The sequence below is a fragment of the Metopolophium dirhodum genome, chromosome 8 (genome assembly GCF_019925205.1).
Source record: "Metopolophium dirhodum isolate CAU chromosome 8, ASM1992520v1, whole genome shotgun sequence".
NCBI lineage: Eukaryota > Metazoa > Arthropoda > Insecta > Hemiptera > Aphididae > Metopolophium > Metopolophium dirhodum.
The window spans coordinates 21248194-21269579 of NC_083567.1; the positions used below are offsets into that span (position 1 = coordinate 21248194).

The 21386-nt window shown below is 28.6% G+C and overlaps 1 protein-coding gene across 1 annotated transcript in view; it reads right to left on the reverse strand.

Annotated features, from left to right (window-relative positions):
* LOC132949993 (head-specific guanylate cyclase) overlaps positions 1-21386 on the reverse strand; it is a 299190-nt gene that overhangs the window by 183324 nt on the left and 94480 nt on the right. The window contains exon 4 of the mRNA XM_061021156.1: positions 13424-13503. Coding sequence (XP_060877139.1) covers positions 13424-13503 — 80 coding nt within the window. The remainder of the gene's footprint in view (positions 1-13423; positions 13504-21386) is intronic.

A 21386-nucleotide genomic window follows, 5' to 3' on the forward strand; every position in this document is an offset into this window, starting at 1 on the left:
ATATGAATATAAAATATGTAAACACAAAATTAATGTTTATCAATATGACAAATTAACATAATACTATACCTATTACAGTATTACCTATATGCTCTTATTAATACTACCTATATATAACAACTTAAAAAAATTATTATTATCTTATCGTATTATTAATTACAAAAACTTTGCTCGACTAAACCTACTGAACTTCACGAAATAAATACTATTTTTTTCCACATCATCTACGGTGACTTATTATAATTAAATCGTGTAGTTGATTTAAAATATGTGGTAGGTAATTTATATTTTGCTTAGAAATCTAATACATTAAATATTATTGTGGTGACATATTTTTAAACGATATTAAGCTTATCATATGCAAAATAAATGAAATAAAACTGTTATAACAACTTAAAGTCTTAACCGTGTACTGGAAATAATATTAATATAGGTTTATATAAATACAGGTGAGTTGTAGTACAGCTACGTTTTGCGTTGGACTTAATAAAATATATGTCAAATTAATCGATCTGATTTATGTCTTATTTTCCCCTGGTTAGTATCTTCGATTTGAGTCGCAGGTTGCAGGAATCTCTGAATTTATTCCAAAAATAGGTCAAACACAACATTCGTTTCCCAATGAAAGTTTGGGTTCGTTGGCTAAACATTGATATTTCACTAATCCCATAATATTGCAGGGATCCAATATCGACGTAAAAATTGGATCGATACATCGGTTAGTTGTTCTAAAAAGATATCGGTATTCATCGCCATATCGAAAACGTTTTCCACCCCAAGTGTTTATAATATTCATATTTGTCTAGTCTCTGGCACGTCACTGGCGCGCATAATATTATGATCATCGCATCACAGCATATTATATTATTATTTTTTTTTATAAATTGTCGTATCGGCAAACCAGGAATGTATAATTTTATTTTATTATATTTCGCGATGGGGAGACCCACCGCCGTCACAATGACAACGGACCCCGACGCCGTATGTATATAATAATATAATATATAAAGCTGCGGAAACTAAGAGGTAAATATTTGACGGGCACGGACGGTTGCACCGTATTGGTGGGGTATGGCAGGTGGGTAGCACTATATATTGGGGTGTATCGTATGTAATAATAATAATAATAAAATAGGTATTTTACCGTCACGCAGCGGGGGTTGGTGACGAAATTCTGTTTTACGAAATATTTATTAAAAGTCAGTGGCTGTTGTGTGTGTGTGTGTGTGTGTGTGTGTGTGTGTGTGTGTGTGTGTGTGTGTGTGTGTGTGTATGTGTGGGTGAGTGCGCGCGCGGGTTGGTGACCTCATCAATATATCGGCGGTTTGCGGCTGCCGCGGTGGCAACGGATTATGTCTACCGATCTTGTTTTGGCATTTAGTTTCCGATAAATCAACAAATCTGAAAACTGCGCCTCCCCCTTCCCCGCCCCCTCCCCACAACAACCACCACCAATGACACAGTGGTTTTATTTATTGCCTCGTCCGCGGCACGAGCTTTTAGAGGCCGGTCAGATTGCAGTCACCTCGGGCACCTGCTGCGCGTTTCGACACGAAATTTCCAGGCCATACGTATAGTAATATTGTCGCAAACTCGATGACCACACCAGTGAAAACATCCGTTTACGATATTTAGATATAAAAGTGTACTGTAGAATATAATGTTTTTTTTTCGACTAACAAAACTGATAAAATAATATTTAGTCCGACCATATTATTATTATCATCATCCCGACGATGTCGGCCGAACACGTGACAACTGACACGAACCGAGTCAAACCCTGCCACCGTGCATTAGTGTACATTATTATTATAGCTATATACACCTACTAGGCACTATACCAATCGTACATTATATTTCTATTTACATCAATTTTGTCATGTTACGGTTGTTATTAATAAGCTAAAATAAATATTATTTAATATGTTGTGAAAGTTTATGCACTATCAAAGTACTAGTATATTATTCGGATGATAATTTGTTAAAATTGTATCAAACAAATTTAATTAAACGTCCATTGCATATTGTATTTTTCAAAATAAGCAATTTAATTTTATACGATATTGACACCTGTTTTTTCAACACGCTATTAGGCAGTTTTAACAGTACCTATACGATTATAATTTTTAACGAATGTTTTTTATGCATATTTCGCAACGTTTTTCACTGGTTTTTCGTACCCAAGATATTGCTTAGCAATTATTATTTAAGCCTCAATTCAATCCAATTGCTATAGTTTATTACGATAAACGTTATTTCATTTAACATCAAACATTACACACGAATATTATACGATCCAATTGTAATCCATTGTGAACATGCAGATATAGTTAAACTACACAAAGTCTAAAGCTGATAAGTAAACTAAACAACTCCACACTCGGTTAAGCTTTAGTTCATAACACAGTAAATCGTACTCTTGCCCATTAAAGTGAGCATTTTCGCTTTATGGATATAGTTGGAAACGGTGCGTATAAAACGCAATTAAACACATCATAATGACGTATACCGCAAACATAATGGGAAATAATAATAAAGTTTATCGTATTGTCTTAAGATTATTATACTATATATTATGAATACGAATCTTCTAATTGTTTATAATTATTTATAATTATAAACTATAATAATAATAATATGTATGTACATAATTGAATTTATCACATCATACCAGCTAAATAAGACGAGTCAACGTTTTAAATTTTAATAACTATAAACTATCCATGCGTTGTTTCACTATAATTGCAACAGATGCATAAGAGTATACTTATTAATGAATTGATCCTCAAATTCGAATTCGTTTGTATAATATTATATGGTTTAAAACTGTTGAGTTTATCACCATCTTGAAATAAGTACGTCATGTAGAAAAAAACACAGTTGTTACCTATCAGGATTATAATATAATAGTTTATATTGTTACCGTCGAGAAGACAATCTATGTCCTATGATGAACAAAAATATTTGATTTTGTTTCCTGTACCTATGTAAAAATAAAATAAAACTGTACTTGAAGATGGCATAATGAAGATAAATATCATTCATTAGAAACCAACGTTTTTACCTAAGATATAAAGATACAATTGTTGACTTACTATTTAATATCGTGCTCTGAGTTTTATTTAAATTAATAACTTTTAACTATTTTATATAATTTTTATTTTTCAAAAAGTGTCAGTAGAATATAAAATGTATTGGAGTATGTTTTTTTATTCAACTTATCAAAATTACAACGGCTTGGAAGTGACCAACTATATTTATTATTAATATTATAAAATATTTTTTAAGGCATCTTTTAATTTTATCCAACGTCAAGATAAGTTTTATTGGTTTTAATGAATTTAGTACATAAAAATGATATACAACTTTTATCTTTATATTGCTATTAAAATCGAATAAAATGTTTACAACCAACTATAAATGTTTCGATAAAGAAAAATACAATTTAATTCTACAATATATACACCACTTGTTTAAAGTAGGTCATAAATACAAGTTTTATGAGAATTTTAAAATACTATTTTGTTTATTTAAAGCTGTTTATACCATAAACAGTATTCAATATTATTAAAAAGAAGGCAACGCGATTTTTTTTATGGCATATACATTGATTTAAAATAAAATATTAGCTATACCCATATGTTAAAAAATGTATTTGCAAGCGTTGACGTTTAAAAATTGAATATCTTACTATTTGATGAATCACCTTTATAGTTTTAATTGCAGAAGTATAAAAAAATAAAAAATTTAAATATAAAAAAAAAAAATATGAAATTAAAACCATTACTTCAATTTTTAATATTACTAATAGTAGATAACTAGGTAGGTACCAATAATTTATAAAAGGGTAATCTTGCATATTGTATTTGATCTATATATATCTTTATTTGATCACTACACTATATTCAAATGTATGATCAGTCAGTTGTTTTATTTTCATATATTATTTGTTTATATATATAACTAGCTGTATTACTCGGGATTGCACGGAGATAAATGAATCTGAGATGAGAAATTAACCTGCGGCGGATAGAAATAAGTTTTTTTTTTGCTTACGTGAGTCAATTGCTAGCAGGAATAAACGAAAATAAGGTTATGATTTTAATATTAATAGTTTTATTATTAATTGGCCCCGCTGTAAGCCACCCTAAACTAACAGGTTGAATTTATATCATCTAAATATTCCACACAATATAGTCGAAATCACATAGTCATTAGTTTTTAGTCTGTAAAGGACGAACAAATAGACAAACATTAATTTTTATAATATAAACATTAGAAGAATATTATAGAAGTACGAGGTTTTGAATTATTGAGGAAGAAAAATAAAAAAATAAAATACAAAAAAACCACATAAACTACATAACAAACGTATATAATACTATAAATTATTATTTGGAAGTTTTTTTTATCGTCTGAAGAGACTGCAGGTTCACATTAAAAGAATCACTCTGTATACAATATAATGTATTATACATTTAACATAATGTAGTATTGTTTATGACATGAGGAAATTACGACGAGCCGTCAAACCAACAGCGAGCATTTTCGATGGATTAAGACGTGGAGACTGGTGTTTAAAATGATTACTGAGGAAATTAAAATGACAATAACGCGATGAATAATCATCAACTGATACAAATACATATTGCTATAAACCAAAACTCTTTAAATCGCGGTATTTATATGAATAATTGAATTATCTATAGTCCTAAAGTGATCTATTGTTTCCGCACGTCATAGTAATTATTATTTCTAAATTATATTGTTTAGAATTCCGATGGCTATAATATCATTAACGAATGACGAAAAAGACGATTGACTTCACAAATATTTCCATTGATGGTAATGATTGTCCGTATGCAGGCTTAGATACAGTACGTACCATGCGTCCATGTCGTACAATTATTTGTTATTATTTTTAACTGTTTTATAAGCAAGGTTAGTTTAGTTGACGATAATGAACAATTAAATAGACACCAGGCAATCATTTTCCAATGATCGTATATTTTGTTAAATAATAACTATTGCTCAGAACTTGATGTCTATGCATCTTCATTTCTAATGCTCACATTTGAGGCTAGTCTTTACAGAAATTTGATTCATGGAATATAGAATTTGATGGTAAAATTTTTATTTTGAATTTCTTAAAATTTTAGGGAATTTGGTGCTTTACAGTCATTTTTTAGTATTTTTGGTACAATTTTTCTACTTTTTTTTACATAATATATTTGCATTTTTCTTGTTGATAGTAACATTTATTGTAACACATTCAGTTTCCATTAGCTTGTTCATTATCTTTATAGTTGGTCGTCGTAATATACGATAATTTAATAAACTGTAGGCAGATACTATTTTAGGCCAAAAAAATTTTTTTGAAGGCTTCTTCGAGAGTAAAAATGTTTAAAGAGCACTTATACTAATTACGATTTATGATACCTACATGAATTGTATAAAACGTAAATTTTTTTTTGCGTGCATTTTTTAAAGATTTTATACCATAAAGTTCCGGGCCCTAATAATAGCGAATGAACCTATTTTGATTTAAAATTAATTTCACTTCAAACGTTGACTTAACAAAGTATTTCAAGTTGTCCTGAGCACTTTGTTTTATTACCCTTGTTAGTGTCTATACTATTACCTATTATAGTCCGGTATTTCGGCAAGTGTTTAAGACGGAACGTACACTTTTACCAAAACGTATAAGCCAATGAGCAAAGTTTTGGCAAAGTTCGACTTCGGATATTGTTCGTGTTTATCCAACCAAATACGGATTTTACCCTTTAGTTTTTCTTACCTAAGTTAATTTTAAGGCAACTATATATAGCTTAATATTTGGTGCAAAAAACTTTCGGTTTGTCTTGAGTAAACTTTTTATAAAATATCATTATTTGATATCGAACCATTCAAAAACGTGGATTTGATTGTATAAGTTTCTCATTTTTTTTTTAATAATATGTAAAAACTGTGTTTTTAGTTAAACAATTTAATACATATTTTATAGAATGCAATAAACACCGAATCGTTGAATACAAACGCAATTCATTTTAGTATAGGTACGAGCTATTATTAGGCGGACAATAAAAAATATTCCTCAATAATAATTATACTTATTATTAATACCTACGTATTATAACTATATAGTTATATTTAGAAAATATGTGTAAGTTTTCAAAGATTCGACGCTCCACGAGGGTGCAACAATAATAATTTAAAACAATTTTAAATAGGTACTGTTAATAACCAGTTTAACCGAATTAAGTAGTTTGTGAATTTTAAATTCGAATTGTGTTGAATTTTCTCATTTAATTAATAATAAGGACACATAGAACACTTAGAATTATTAATAGTACACTTTTTAATGTTTGAATTTTTATTACGGTTGGTTCTTCCGAAACCATAACGTTTATGATTAATTCTTGAACAGTAAATTAATTGTTATGGATAGAATAACTTCGTCAGTGTCTGTCTGATTGATTTTCGTTAATTTAATTGAATATCGATAGTACGATCGGCAAATGTGATGGAAATTATAGTGAACAGTGAACGAACGAATGTAATCGCCGTGCACTTAACAATAGTTCCTAAATGAACTATTCACGTTCATTGTATAATATTTTTCATCATTGAAATAAAATGGCCTACCGGTTGTAATGTCTGAAAGATTATTGACACAGAGAGCTGTTGGTAAGAGGATTCTGAGAAGAGTTCAACGATTGTAATCCTTAATAATTTTAAACATTTTATACTTTCAGTGCTGCATAATATTTTACTTTGATAGTATTGTAGTAATGCAGCACATTTCGTATTTTACTTTTAACTTCAATTTTGGTGCATAACTTTTTTTTAACCGATCGTAATTTTAAACTAAAATATAAATATACCTACAAAGAATAGCACGGTAAAATAATTATTTAAAAATTAAACAAGTAGGTACCTACAATTGTTGTATAATGATTTCTACAATATTTATTGTTCATAACGAAAATGATTGTTTCGGTTACTTTGATATTGGATCAAGAATAGTACCGAAATACAATGTATAAAAATAAGAGTAATGTACGATTTGTTTAAAACCAGTTGTATGTAGTCATGTAGATGTCAAGTAAGTTATTTAATTTATATTTTTTGAAATTTAGAAATAATATGTAATACAAAATTAAATAAAACTCTACAAATAATATCACTTTTATGCGATAAACCATCCACGGTTAATTATTTTTATATCAATTAAAAACACTTATACGCACTTTTAAAATGTCAAGTGATGAATCAAGTTCTATAATGACTATACGTACTATAACGGTTTAACGAAGTTTAAGTCCATAAACTTTAAGATGAAAAATTGATAAAACTTATAGTTAGGAAGAGACGTTGAAAACGTAACATATATTATTATTATACAGTTTACGGACCATTAAGGGTCAAATTAGGACAATGTCCCATCACTTCTACTTCTGTTCATAAATCATATGTGTCTTTCGTCGTAGTAAGATTATCACGTACTTGCATTATGAAGTTGCACGAAATGATGAACTAAAACTGTTACGACATTAAGTTAAGTATAATAATATAGGATCTAATAGCTGTTTATCCGTATTCCCAGTTCCTAAAATAATAAAGCAATCGCAATTCGCAATCGAGTTTGTTGTAACATTATCATTATATTATATTATTATTACTATTAATATTATGTTTATAAACTGCATAATTTTGATTCTGTATAATATTATGTATTTTCCGATGACGACAATTAAATCAAAATTCTAACAGGATTATAACATTATATTATATTATATTATATAGTTCACTTAGTGCATATTTTTCATTAAATAAATTATTATAATATATTGGTATTTATGATTGGATAAAAATCAATATTGCAGATAAATAAATACGATGACTATCACTGAAACTCATCGATTAGTTATATTTTTACACCGATGACATTAAATTGCATTAAGTAATTACAATTGTACTTATATACAGAGTGTAGCAGAAAGACCTAACAAAAAATAACTATTTTACTAATACATTTTTAATAATTTACAGACACTAATTGTGCTACAATAATATAATGTATATATATCTAATATAATTTTTTTTTAATACCAATAATAAACGATTTTAAGTATTATTAAATTTGTTTTTGAAATAATTCAAAATAGCCGAATTGTATACCTAATTTTTAGACAAATTTTAATAATAAAAACGTTTAAGTCAATTACTGCCATACAGGCTAATATAATATATAGTCAATTTGTATTTATTTTTTCAATTTTTCAAAATACCAATATTTTTTAGAGTAAATTAATTTGAAACGTAATAACCTTTTTCAAACTATTCTATTTGGGAACTTCCTGAAGTACCCCAATAGTTTTTAAACTATTCATCATCCATATAATTTTCATAATACTGTTGGCGTACGTTCAACTAGTATACATTTTTTTTTTCGTATTATTTGTCAGGTTCTTCTGTTACACTCTGTATATTATAATAATATGTACTAGCTGCAGTATAACCCGACAAAGTGGACAAACATAAAATGCGGCAGTTTATCAGTGTAACTACTAAAGGTTCTGTTGTACCTCAATTCTCGGTAAGATCTTCATCGGAGACCTCGCTTTGTGAACTAATTCAATTCGACCGAGATGGGCAATCCGCCTGTGCGTCGGATTGGATAGGTTGATATAGCACTTTGTGTGTTTTTGAACGTGATTCGAACTACCTCCTACATTTTTCTGATATCTCTTTTCGAACAATCTGTCAGACTTTTGTGAAAAACTGTTAGAGTGGTTTTGAGTCTATAATCAACGGACATGGGTACTAAGATTCCCGTTTGCTGTACGTTCGAATAACAAACGATTTAATGATTGAATATTATATTGTTTTATTTCGCCGAAGACGGGAGTGCGTTAAACGTGTTAATATTATAATGTGCAATAATTGTTTTCAATTAACCGTATAATTAATTAAGATATTATAGTGTCGAAGTGGTGTTTAGTTAACAGGTGTCAACTGTCGTGTGAATAGTGTCAAATGTTACTAACTGCACCACACCAAAACTAGTATGACAATATTAATGTCCAAGAATCTAGAATATTATACCTTGGATCAAGGGCACGGGAAATCCGATGTAAGACCATTTTTCTATTCTACGAGATTTAAAGTTAACGTTAAGATAATAATATTCAACATTATGAAACACCGTACTCCTACCGAATACAACGCAAAATTCACCGTAACAAATAATATGGCAAATACGAAATCGATAAATTCTAGTTAGTTTCTACCAGGAACACATGTGTGTTGATGAATTAGCTCGGCAACTACAGTATATCAAATTATAGAATCCTTTCAATATAGATTGGATATTATAATTTATATAAAGGTCTATAATACTATAGAAACATCAATCTGTTTAAACTATATTGTAATTTGATTTAAAACTAATGGTGGCTATTATATTGTATAATATGAGGTAGAACACATATTTTGGTGACTCGACACATAAACATATTATTATTGATAGTTTACTATATCATTTTCATAAATATTATAACGCGTCTTATGCTATAACAGTTAACACGTCATATTCTAAGCTAGTTTTATTTATAAATATTATTACCTGGAAACCTTAATGCCTCAAAAATGTCAAAAACGATAGGTAAAAGAGGCACATGGGCAGGAATTTTTCCATAGGCGGAGCAGTATTTTTTGGCCCAGAGCCGGCGTAAGGGCAGTGCAACAAGTGCACTTACGCAGGGCCCATCTCAAATTTAGGGCCCCGCGGAAACGGAGCTCACTTCAGAAAAACAAATCATTACTGAACAAATATTATAATTTTGAAAGTATTACATTTTTAAAACTACAGTTGAAATAATAGTTCTGTGCCATTCGAACGGCTATACACGTGTAACCTAATCTTTATATTTCTACAAAAATTTAAAAATCTCAAAAATGTTAGAAATATTTAATATTTAAAATACATTGATGAGGATAAACAACGTAAATCGTAATTAGGTATTGAATTAGTTACCTACTTAAACGGTCTAAATCCAAACTAATATGAAACCATAAGCGTACGTGCATGATTAAGTTTCAGTCTATTTCAATATAATAAGTTGATAACCTACTATTATAGTACTCTTAATTAAAGGTATCTTTTACAAAGCCATTCTTAAATCTTTATCTTTCTCTTTTTGTCTATAGACACTTTTTCGTGTAGTAAATTTTGTCCAAACGTCATGTCCAATCACTGAATATCTCTATAGGTAGGAAATTTACAAATTGTCACTTTGAAAATGTTCAGTTGCAGCATTTAAAATATAAAACATATACCAAATATATCCACAGTGATAGTGTATTTTCAGTTTTAAAATATTTCAGAAATTTATTATGAATATAATATTATAATGTATGTATAGGTATCATCTGACGAATATGTATAGAATAAAATTTTAGAATTTAATTTCTTTTATGGCTTTTAATTAAATATATTATGTATATTGACATCGGGATGATAAATAAAACTCTATATAAATTAAAAATTAAACTGATGGGGCATTTCGAGGCCACTTACTTTTCTTAAAGGTCTAAAAATATAATAAATTATTTCTCGAGCATTAAAATTTTTTTTGTAAAAAAGTCAACAAGTTTATGGAATTATATAGCCTTTATTACGGTACTTATATAATATCTTCTAGAAACATTGAAATACTGAAAACTTTTTACGTAAAAATGTAGTCTCAAAACCTAAATGTGATTACTTACATTTGCTTATACAATAAACAATCATGGCGAATAATAATCGCCTGCAGTAAGTTATTATTGTATTGAAAACTGATTTCAAATATCCCTTATACTATATATGTTGGTGAAAATTTCTCAAGTAGACTTTTGGTTAATGTAAATAAATTATTTATCGGCAGATAAACTCTAACAAAATGAAATTAGTTTTAAGGTTCGTGTCACAAATCAGAAATAACTATTACCCGAAGTTAGAAAGAACGAACAGCAAATTAATGATAGTAATAGTGAAAAAATATTACGACAGATTCCCATTAGGGATCGACGTCGTAATTTATTTAACGTACTCCATAGGACTGGAATAGTTTTATGATTGAGTTTTTCGATCAGTTTGGGTGTCGAATGGCGGTTGTATATGGTTTTCAATATTCGTTTATAGGAAAAAAATTCTTGCGGATTATATCATTATAATATTATTCGACAATAAATTAAATTGTATGAAATCGAAAAATCGAATACAAAAATATCGGACAACGACGACGACAGTGAATAACAATAACAATTTATAATACCGACACGGCGTGTCTTAGACACAAAGGATATTGCGATTTTTTTTATGTGAATATTTACAAGATATTATATCATATAATAAGTGTTGACGCTATTAAATTCTCTGAAATTCGTCGTTCGTTTCTTGAACTCATCAATTCATGGGCATTTTTTTATAACACCGCCGAATTTGGAACATACAGCAATATAATACGAGTACCTATATACAATACTTATTATATTACCGTCGAGTAAGTATAATAGCGTTATTTAGATGAAAATATTTTGAATCTAGAGAGTCGACGTATAGATTATGAATTTCTCCACAGTAAAAATGTATAAGAAAGCCATTGTTCGTAGACTATAACGTCACTCCTAGAACAATGCATCAATTAAAACCTAGTATACATATATTTTAATATTTTTTGGAAGGATATTAAAAACTTAGAATTGTTCCTAATAAAATAATATCTAGTATGAATTTTTGATTCTGATCAGGGAGATGAATGTAGTGGACATGAATAGAATATGATAGTTGAGATTTGTATTATTTTTTTTTGTGACCATAAAAATGCTTCAATTTTCATCATTTAGGGTGGTTTTTAGTAGATTAGACGTTCACTGACCTCCTATTTAATGGGATAGCACCCAGAATTATACAGTAGAGTGGCTTACTGTTTTTTATTGTTTTGATCTAAAATATTATAGAAATATATTATCAATAATATAATAGGTATGCTATAATATTTTAAATATAAAATAATTTGAGTGGTTTTATGAATTTATATTTATCTACCTATATAGAATTCCTGGTCTTTTCTTTCACAGTTGTCTTTGAGTAACGAAATTTAAATTAAAAATCTTATTTTTAGAATAATATTCTCATTGTTTCAGACATCCTATACTAATCCATGAAATATATGGTGCTATGTAAAGAAATTATAACTAACTTTCATATTGAATAACTCTTTATTGAAAAGGATTATTTACGTCTTATTCCAGGAAAAATTACTGTAAAATCTCTTTCCGTAACTGATGCGATATCAAATAAAAATATTCTTAATCGTAATTATTTAGTTATATCAATATTGATATATCAAATCACAACTTAAAAAATAAGATTTTACTGACAAAACATTGAATAAAATAATCATTATTAATTTTACAATATTCATGCAAGTATAATAATAATATCCTTAAGTTAAACGTACAATATGTGTTGTATTAATCTTTTTTATAGTTGAAAAGTGAATACTACAATAATAATATTATATTATTAGCAGATTATATTATTTTATCGCGAGAAAAAAATGGTTTTTTGATCTAAATACCGAAAACTATCAGTTCACGATTTATTTAAATGAACATAATATTGTGAACCAACTAAGCCATTTATTAGTATATGGCATAGTGCCAGAGCAATAATATACAATTTTGGGATCGCTAAACACAACTTCTGAACAGTTTCCCTCAGTGTTGATCTACGTAAATGTATCAGTTTTCCGTGCAAAGGACTTAAATAAACATGAATATCATATTATTGCTTTTGCAATATATTTTGAAACAAATACTGTCTAGTTTGTATAGTGTAATATATATATATATATAATGTGGTTATTCAATAATTGTTCCAATCTCCTAGTCGAAGTTTAATGGAAAAAAATACAATCTTACACCATCCAAATATTATAATACAATAAATCATAATATGTGGAACGATTATAAACCAGCAATAATTAATAACCAACACAAAAGTTTATTTTCTACGATTTTTCTTACGAAATTTGAGTCGTATAACCAATTTTTTTCCATACGATTTTGAGCCCAATTAGCGATAGTCTTATAAGTATTGTCTACTTTATGTGAATCAACATAATATAATATAATTTTGTATAGTGCAATATCATGAATTTAACTAATTTAACTTTGATTTAACAAATATTAATATACTTTGATGGATACAAACTATTATACTTTGTTTACGATTAAAATCCGGTTTTATAATAATTACACTTACTAATATTATAATAATTGTATTGATTTTAATTATTTTATGTGTTTTTTAATACTAACATTTAAATGTTTTTAATGATATTTATAGAAATATTAATAATATGATACTTACCAAATACAATTTGTGCAGAATCATACAATATATCCAACAACTTAATTTCAGAGCTTGAGAAGTCGTTTGGTAGCTCGTCCCTAAAAAATAGTAAGTGACAACAATTAGTTATCAATTATTATTGCTCGATATTGTTATTAATATAATACATAATATGTATTCCTCTCATTAGTATAACATTTTTAAAATCACTATCTTTAAATAATATTATAGAAATATGTTGTATAATATGTTTTTATGTCGCAAAATTGCTCGCGTAAATATCTTTTCAAACATTTGAATATTTTGGTAAACCGTATTTTGTTGAGATAAATAAAATATAGGTAGTTGATAATTGTACAAAATATGTTAATATTCCGCTATAGAAAGATGAATATTAAATTTATTAAATTCAAACTGATAATAATTATTATAATTGTATTAAATACTTTTGTAACGTTTTAGCCGATGAAAATTTTTTAAACGAATTGTTGATTGTTCGTAACAAACGAATTATAATATTCATGCCATTAAAATGTATTAATAGATTCGTTATAAATCAATATGCAGTAAGTACTCAACGTTTCGTAGGAATAATAATAAAAAAATAAATAAATAGTTAAGTAATATCTTCTTTCTTGCGTCCGAAATTGTCGGCAGTCTTCGTATTTGTGGACCGTTTTGCGCGACAGAAACAATCGGTTATTTTGCAAATATACATTGGTTTTTGCTTTTTTTTTCAACCCTCCATATCAAGATACACATAAAAAGGATGTTATTGAAATATTTCTTGGTGGCGCTGTTGTAGTAGTACATACTTCGCACAATATTCTACAGAAGAAATGGTGGGCAAACAAGGAAAGAGAAAACAACACGCTCATCAATCAGTGTCAAAGGCTCGTTGGTTCTTTTATCTCCTGTCTTTCTCTGTATCTTTCTAGTCGTCTACCCTTGTTTTGTCCATTCTCTAAAATTTCCCACACATATTAAGTTTCTCCAAGACGTCCACACAGTTAAAAGTGTAGCAGCGTCATAAATGCAATTAATATGAATGATGTTTCCTCTGTTTGTTTTTGCTTTTTTGTTAAGTGTAATTTATTTGAGTTTTACGAGTTTTTTCCTTGCCCATTCACTGAATACTTTTTCCCCGGTTTTAATTTAACGATAATTAATCATGTCCAAAGTGTGCACTGCAATGTTTTTGTATACACAAAACATGTCACCGGGCCTGATAAAACATTAAGGTAAATTTGATCGCGGAAAATGTAACGGACATAATAATTTAAATAAGCATATGCATATTATACGATGCGTGCGATAAGGTATTAGTATGTTTGTAAGCAAATTTCAATCCATACTATCATCCCATAAGTCTGTCACTAATAATAAATAATAATATTGTATGTAATGGGTCGTTTCCAATGTCAAATGTATATAGCACTTAATACATACATAAAATACAACCAAACGTATCATAATGCGGTCTGATGATGAATCTAGAAGATCAATATGTGTGTCTAATAATATTGTGGAATTAAAATAAATAAAAACTAATCAAGTAGTATCAGTAGTAACTAGTAATAATATATAAACTCAAAATTGTTTACACAAAAAATATGTTTACGAAAAATTGATTTGTGAAATTAATTGCTTTATTCAATTTTAGAAATACAATCTAATATGTAACGGTGTTGGGCCCAGGAGCCTACAAATAATAATTGAACAAGGAATTGAGTTACACCAACGAATAAAGTATAGAAAAAAAACATATGTTTTCAAATCACATAGATAAAATCCCTAAGGCGTGGTATACGTGCAGGTATACCAAAGGTTTTAGGAAATAACTGTAAGTAATAACAATGAAAACATTTCTATTGCCTATCAAATTTTGTGTTGAGCTGAATTAAAAAGGTACCTATAGTAATACTGTGGATCAGGAACAAAGTTGTTCTGATATTCATTGTTAATCTTATAAATATCGAACTTAATAATCTATTGCACAGCGCATTGTGTATGCAATTTCGCCAAGTCCATAGAACAATATATTAAATTCTTTATAGTACGTAATAGCATTTTAGATTCCAAGCGTAGGAGCGTCGGAGCTACCTATTGGTTTTAAGATGAATGTACATTTTTTTTACATTCTTTTTACCGTTAATACTTATTGCCTTTTTGTGTGTAAAACAGCTCAACAACTTTCATCTGCCCTCTACGTATTGTTCTACTTCAGACACCTTATTTTCAAATATTTCCAAATAGTTCATAAGAAATTCACAATAAAAGGAAACAAAAATTGATTTTCTCGTATCGGTTTTTTATTTATTTTTTTTAGCAATTTTTCAATACAAAATGTTGATACATATTTTCACGAAATCTTGATAGGGTTTCTTGCATCGGAGGTGAGGGATGGGTGCCATTTGTCGGATCCAATGATATAGGTACTTTTTCCTATAATCAAGTCATATTTTTTTTAACAATAAACGTGTTTTTAATATAATATATTATTGTAATGTATTGCCTTCATTTGCTGTGTACAAATTAGTATCAAGCAAATACATCAATGTGACAAAAAAATATTGATATAATATTTTGTCTTACACTTCGTAATATTCTTAAAGAAATATTGCTATTTAAAACGTAATTCAACCTTCAAAAAAAATTATACATTATATCACATACGTGTTGAATACGTAATTAAAATATACATAAAATAAGTATTGTTTAAAAATTGTTATTAATTATTTCAATGGCGTGACTATCGTAGTTATAAATATAGTAATAATCTAATAAACTATATATAATGAAAAAACATGAAATATTTATTTGTTATTTTTTTAAAATTAAAATGCCCAGTAAGTAAACTTACAAAATATCATACACATCAATCACCTATTTTATCATTATATTAATATTTTGAAAAATCATATCGATCATTATTTGTATAGAAAATAGTAAATTATTTTTGATTTTTATCTCATCGAGTTCGTCGGGTATATACCTTGAATTGACTTTAATTGCATAAGTACATTGTTTACTATTTTAATAACCAACGATGTGGAAAACTTGACAAATATAAATAAAAATTCATAAAAAATTAATGATACATTTATGCATTCCAATATACAGAGTGCCCCGAGAGGATTTACCCATTGCGATATCTCCTGAGATAATATATATATATATATATATCACAAATCCGTTTTTCTTATTATACTCACAGAGACGAGGACTACGCATATTTAATTTTTTAATTTAATTACAATTTTTGGTGTGATCACCTGTGACGTATTTTTCCCTTATTTCGGATGTTGTCAAACGATTTGAACCTAACGAAATGTGTTAACTAACAATAGTTAAACCACAGATCGTTGTACACAAACCTACCCAATTTATATGATACATGGCCGTTTAATGCAAATGTCCGTTTGTGGGTCCATTGTTATCGTACCGCACACAATGTGACCACTGGCCATGATAAAATAGCTTTTACATAATAAACGTGTAAGGACCTATATATTATTTTACTTTTGCGAATCTCAAACAAAAAATAATTATATGACTTGCGTATATAATAATATTATGTAAACTACTTATATATTTTGACAAAATAATGTGTTTTGTGAATATTACAGATTATAAGGTTAGGCGCTCAGAGTTCACTTTTTTTTCTTTTTACATTAGTTATAGCAATAATTATAGTATAACCTAACCTTTTTTGAGGTCCAAAATTACGGTTCTTCTCGTTTCGTATCATGTTTTTTTCTTTTTTTTTTTTTAGTCTTTCAGGTGAAAATCTTTATGGGTGGCTGAACGGGGTTTAGTTTGGGTAAAGATTTATTATTACTTTCTCCAAACGTTAATATACGGAGAGTACTAATTAGAAAGAGGTAGTGGAGGGTTTTTTTATAATGACGAAGGATGAAAAAATGACTGTCGTTTTAATCTTAAAATTATTAAAGGTCTACAGTTGTCAACAGTAAAAAACAAAAAATGTGCCGACAAAAAACTAGTTTTTAAAAACGTAACTAAAGTTACATTATTGTGGCAAAAAAAAAAATATTAAGGTCGTTAATATGATATTTTTATAAAATAGATTGTACCTATACGTCTTAAGGGTTAAATTAATTTTCTTAACATTACACACACATTTCGTTTTAAATATTTTAAAGTCACAAAATCGTTATATTTATTATTAATGAAAACCCATTATTTTAATTATAAGACGTAAATATTAGGAACTATAAAATATTACTGACTTACATTAATACATTATAATTTATAATATTATAATATTATACTAAGCAATATAAGTCAATGGTTTTAAACGAAATCGTATGTCACGCTCCACAATTAATTATTTACGATTATTACTGCCTAAAATTTGCTATGTTTCGAGCTTGTAAGACTGAGACAACAAAATAAACGTCTGTGTAGCGTCCTCTTAATTATTAAAAATCAGCATTGTAAAAATGTTTTTAATATTTAAGTTTGGATCCCTACTTGGGTCCCGTGTCGTACAATAATATTATGCGTTACTGTTCCAAGTACGATTTTATCCATCATGGACTACTTATCTCTTATCTAAACTTATCCGTTTACGTGTCAGCACTCAGCAGTTATTTTACACCTCGGCTTTGGCATATTACAAGTGAAATAAAAATGTGCGTCCTGATTGTGTATATCAACTGATATGTTTTTAAATAGGTAGGTAGGTAATAAACTTATTTACAATGTATCAGTAAATATATATTTTATAGTATGATGCTCACAAACCCACAAGGTAAATAATTTATATCATATATTTTATTTGTTTATTGTGGTAGTTAAATTTAATTTATTAGTTATTAATACTATAATATATTATTATAATATAATATTACGATTAACAAGGATAGAATATATTCCCACAACAACAGGTGTCTATGCTTGAATTTATGGTAGGTACAAGCTACAATCCCGCTGTATTGTCATGTAAACAGTATAATAATATATATAGTTATCAATTATTATTGTTTCACGATTTATAGGATCGGTTATAGTTGAAATTAATTTAGGATAGTTTCGGTAAACAAATTCAATGATATTATGTTATTGTTAAGGTACATAATTTAATCTAACCACTTGATTTATTATGTAATTTTAGTATTCATCACCACCACTGCTATATGTTCAACAAATATAAGTTGTTCCGATAAATAGGTCGACTATAATATAACTTAATACTGTATACATTTCAATCATAGTAATTTATATTATTTACTGTACAATAATTACAAGGCTTAAATTTGAGATATACGGTTATTCGTTCTTGAGTTACACTAAAAAAGATTTTTTGAATACTGGTTTTGCATGAAAATACCAATTTTTCCTTAAATTTTGTTTTATGTTTTTCACGATTTCTTTAAAAGATTATGAGAACTTATAACTTTGACCACCTCAAAGTTAAAATCGCTTCGCTCAGAATCTAAAATTTTAATATCTTTAATTCTCCTAAATGTAATGACAGACAGAAAAAAAATATTTATCCAATCAAAATCTAAAATGAAAACAAGAGTTGAAAACAAGGTTAAATATAGTAAAATATAAAAGGTAGTAGGTAACTATTAAGTATCAATTATATCTGTTTGTAATAATTTAATATTATATAAAAAAAAAAAATGTTGTAGACATTGGCTTGACTCTATATTCGGATCGATTTATACTTTGTTTACAACGACGTGTTGTATGACCTTTTAGTATTTTTTTCCTAAATATGTCTTACTTGGAGTCAAACAAAACGCTATATACCTACGAAATTAAAAAAAAAAAAGTCTCAGAATCGTAATATGAAAAAAAGGGAGCATTAAGTAGAAGCCACTTGAAATATACGTCACGAATACGACTTAACTGAAAAACGTACTCAAAAAGTAGATATTTTTAAAGGATAATAATATCAGGATTTATACATAGATCCTCAGAATTTTTAGACTATATTGACGCTCTAATGTTCGAAATAAATTTGTGTTTCTTTGTTAATAAAAGTAAAACACTTTAAAGCGATGTTCCTTATTTTGTCTTGGTGAAAAAAAAATCGTTTGTGAATCACACTTATTGGTTATGTAAACCTTTAAAATAAAATACATTGTAAATTCCTGGCATTCACCGTAAATTGTATTAGTTGTTATCCTTTGTATTATATTTCTCGATTAAGGTCAACTGATACGTTCTTTTGAATCAGTTTTTAAAATAATAATTTTTAAGAAAAGAAAAAGGAACTATACATATAACTTATAATAATAATAATACTTTAATAGGTACAGGGAAAATATTATAATAATGAGAAACGTTCGAAGAGTTTTGGTTTTTTTTTCGATCAGCTCACCGCGCGGTGCACTCGTATCATGCATTAGTCAGTTCTAATAACATATAATTATCATAAAATAATGCAATGGTCGGATAGCCGCGGTTGTGTTTTGCGTTTGTTAATCACCGCCTAATCTGTTTCGGACACAACAGCCCTTGGGGATAATTAGATGCCAAATTCACGTTGGGTGAAACGTAGGTATAGTCTGCAGAATTACAGCACAACAGTATAATATTATGGGTTTTGCGTTCGCCCAACAGTTTTATTGATTATTTTTTTCTTAAACGCGAATATATTATATTGTGATATTAAAATCAACGTAAACTGCCAGCGATCTTGTGCGGGATGACAGAAATAATGGGAATTATAACACTGTCTTATAATACCGCTGTTGAGGTTTTCGTCCAATCGGTTTCGCGTGCCAAAGCAGCTGATTATATGGCTCGACATCACGTTATCACGACTAATTAGCTCACCACTAGGCCACGCCGAGCTAAAAAATTCAACATTATATTGTTCACGATTTTCTACATATAGTTATATCAATGAGAATATGGACGGCACGGGTTAAAATAATATCGTCTTGACGTCTTCGAGCGACATTTCTACAGGCCAAAAGTCATACGCCCACACCTATTATATTATTATCTTGCTGTAACGTTTAAAAGTAAATAGAAAGAGCCTTAAGCCCGGTATACGTTTCTAACGGATTTACCTATACCTAATTAAAATGTGCCATTTTGAAGAAACCGAATTTTTTTTTTCTTTTTCTGCAAAGACAGTGCAAGAGATCACAAACGCGCTTTTTTTATTTCATTGCTGTCTCGGGAGTCCAAAATATGTGCTCGATTTTTGAATATCTCTTGCAGCCATCGATCGGTATACTATAATAAATTGTAGTATCTATCGTTGTAAACAGACATTATTATGTCGTATTATTATATCGTAGACGCGTATTATAATACGACGTGCCTCGACATATTGTTGTTGACGTTTTGTCAAGTAGGCATACCACTGCGGGGTGTAAACTATTATACATGTGATATTTCGGTGGCCGTTAATTAATAATTTTTGGCGATGACTGATGACCTTTCGGTCGATGTTCATGCGCGTAAAAAAAAAGGAAGGTGGCAGTGTCGAGGCGTTCGGCACACACACACGTAAAAGTTATAAATTACGAGCGGTATCGGTTTCGGTGGTAATGGACATCGTCTGGATAGTGTCGAGTTGACGCAAACAGTCTGAGGACCGTGAGTGAAAAAATTATTTTATTATTTGAAATTAAAAACACAGGATGTTGCTCTGTGGACCCCAGCGTAGCATGGCCAGCGGACTGGCCTGATATAGTGCCTTTCATTCATACAGGTGGCCTTTATTTTAATTAAAAATATATGTATGTAATATGTTTGTATTTTTTTTTACGATCAAAGTATGTTTATATTTGTTAAGTTTGTGAGACTGCCCGTCGTAAAATGTCTAACTACGCCCCCGGTGTATCGTAAAAAATACGAGTAGCTAATATTATGCTAATTTATTAGGTCTGTACAAGTAGCCTATACACACATAACACATCGTGACGTATCGATGGCGTGATAGTGCGATGAAAAAATATTGTATTCCTACGTTTTATGAATGCAAATT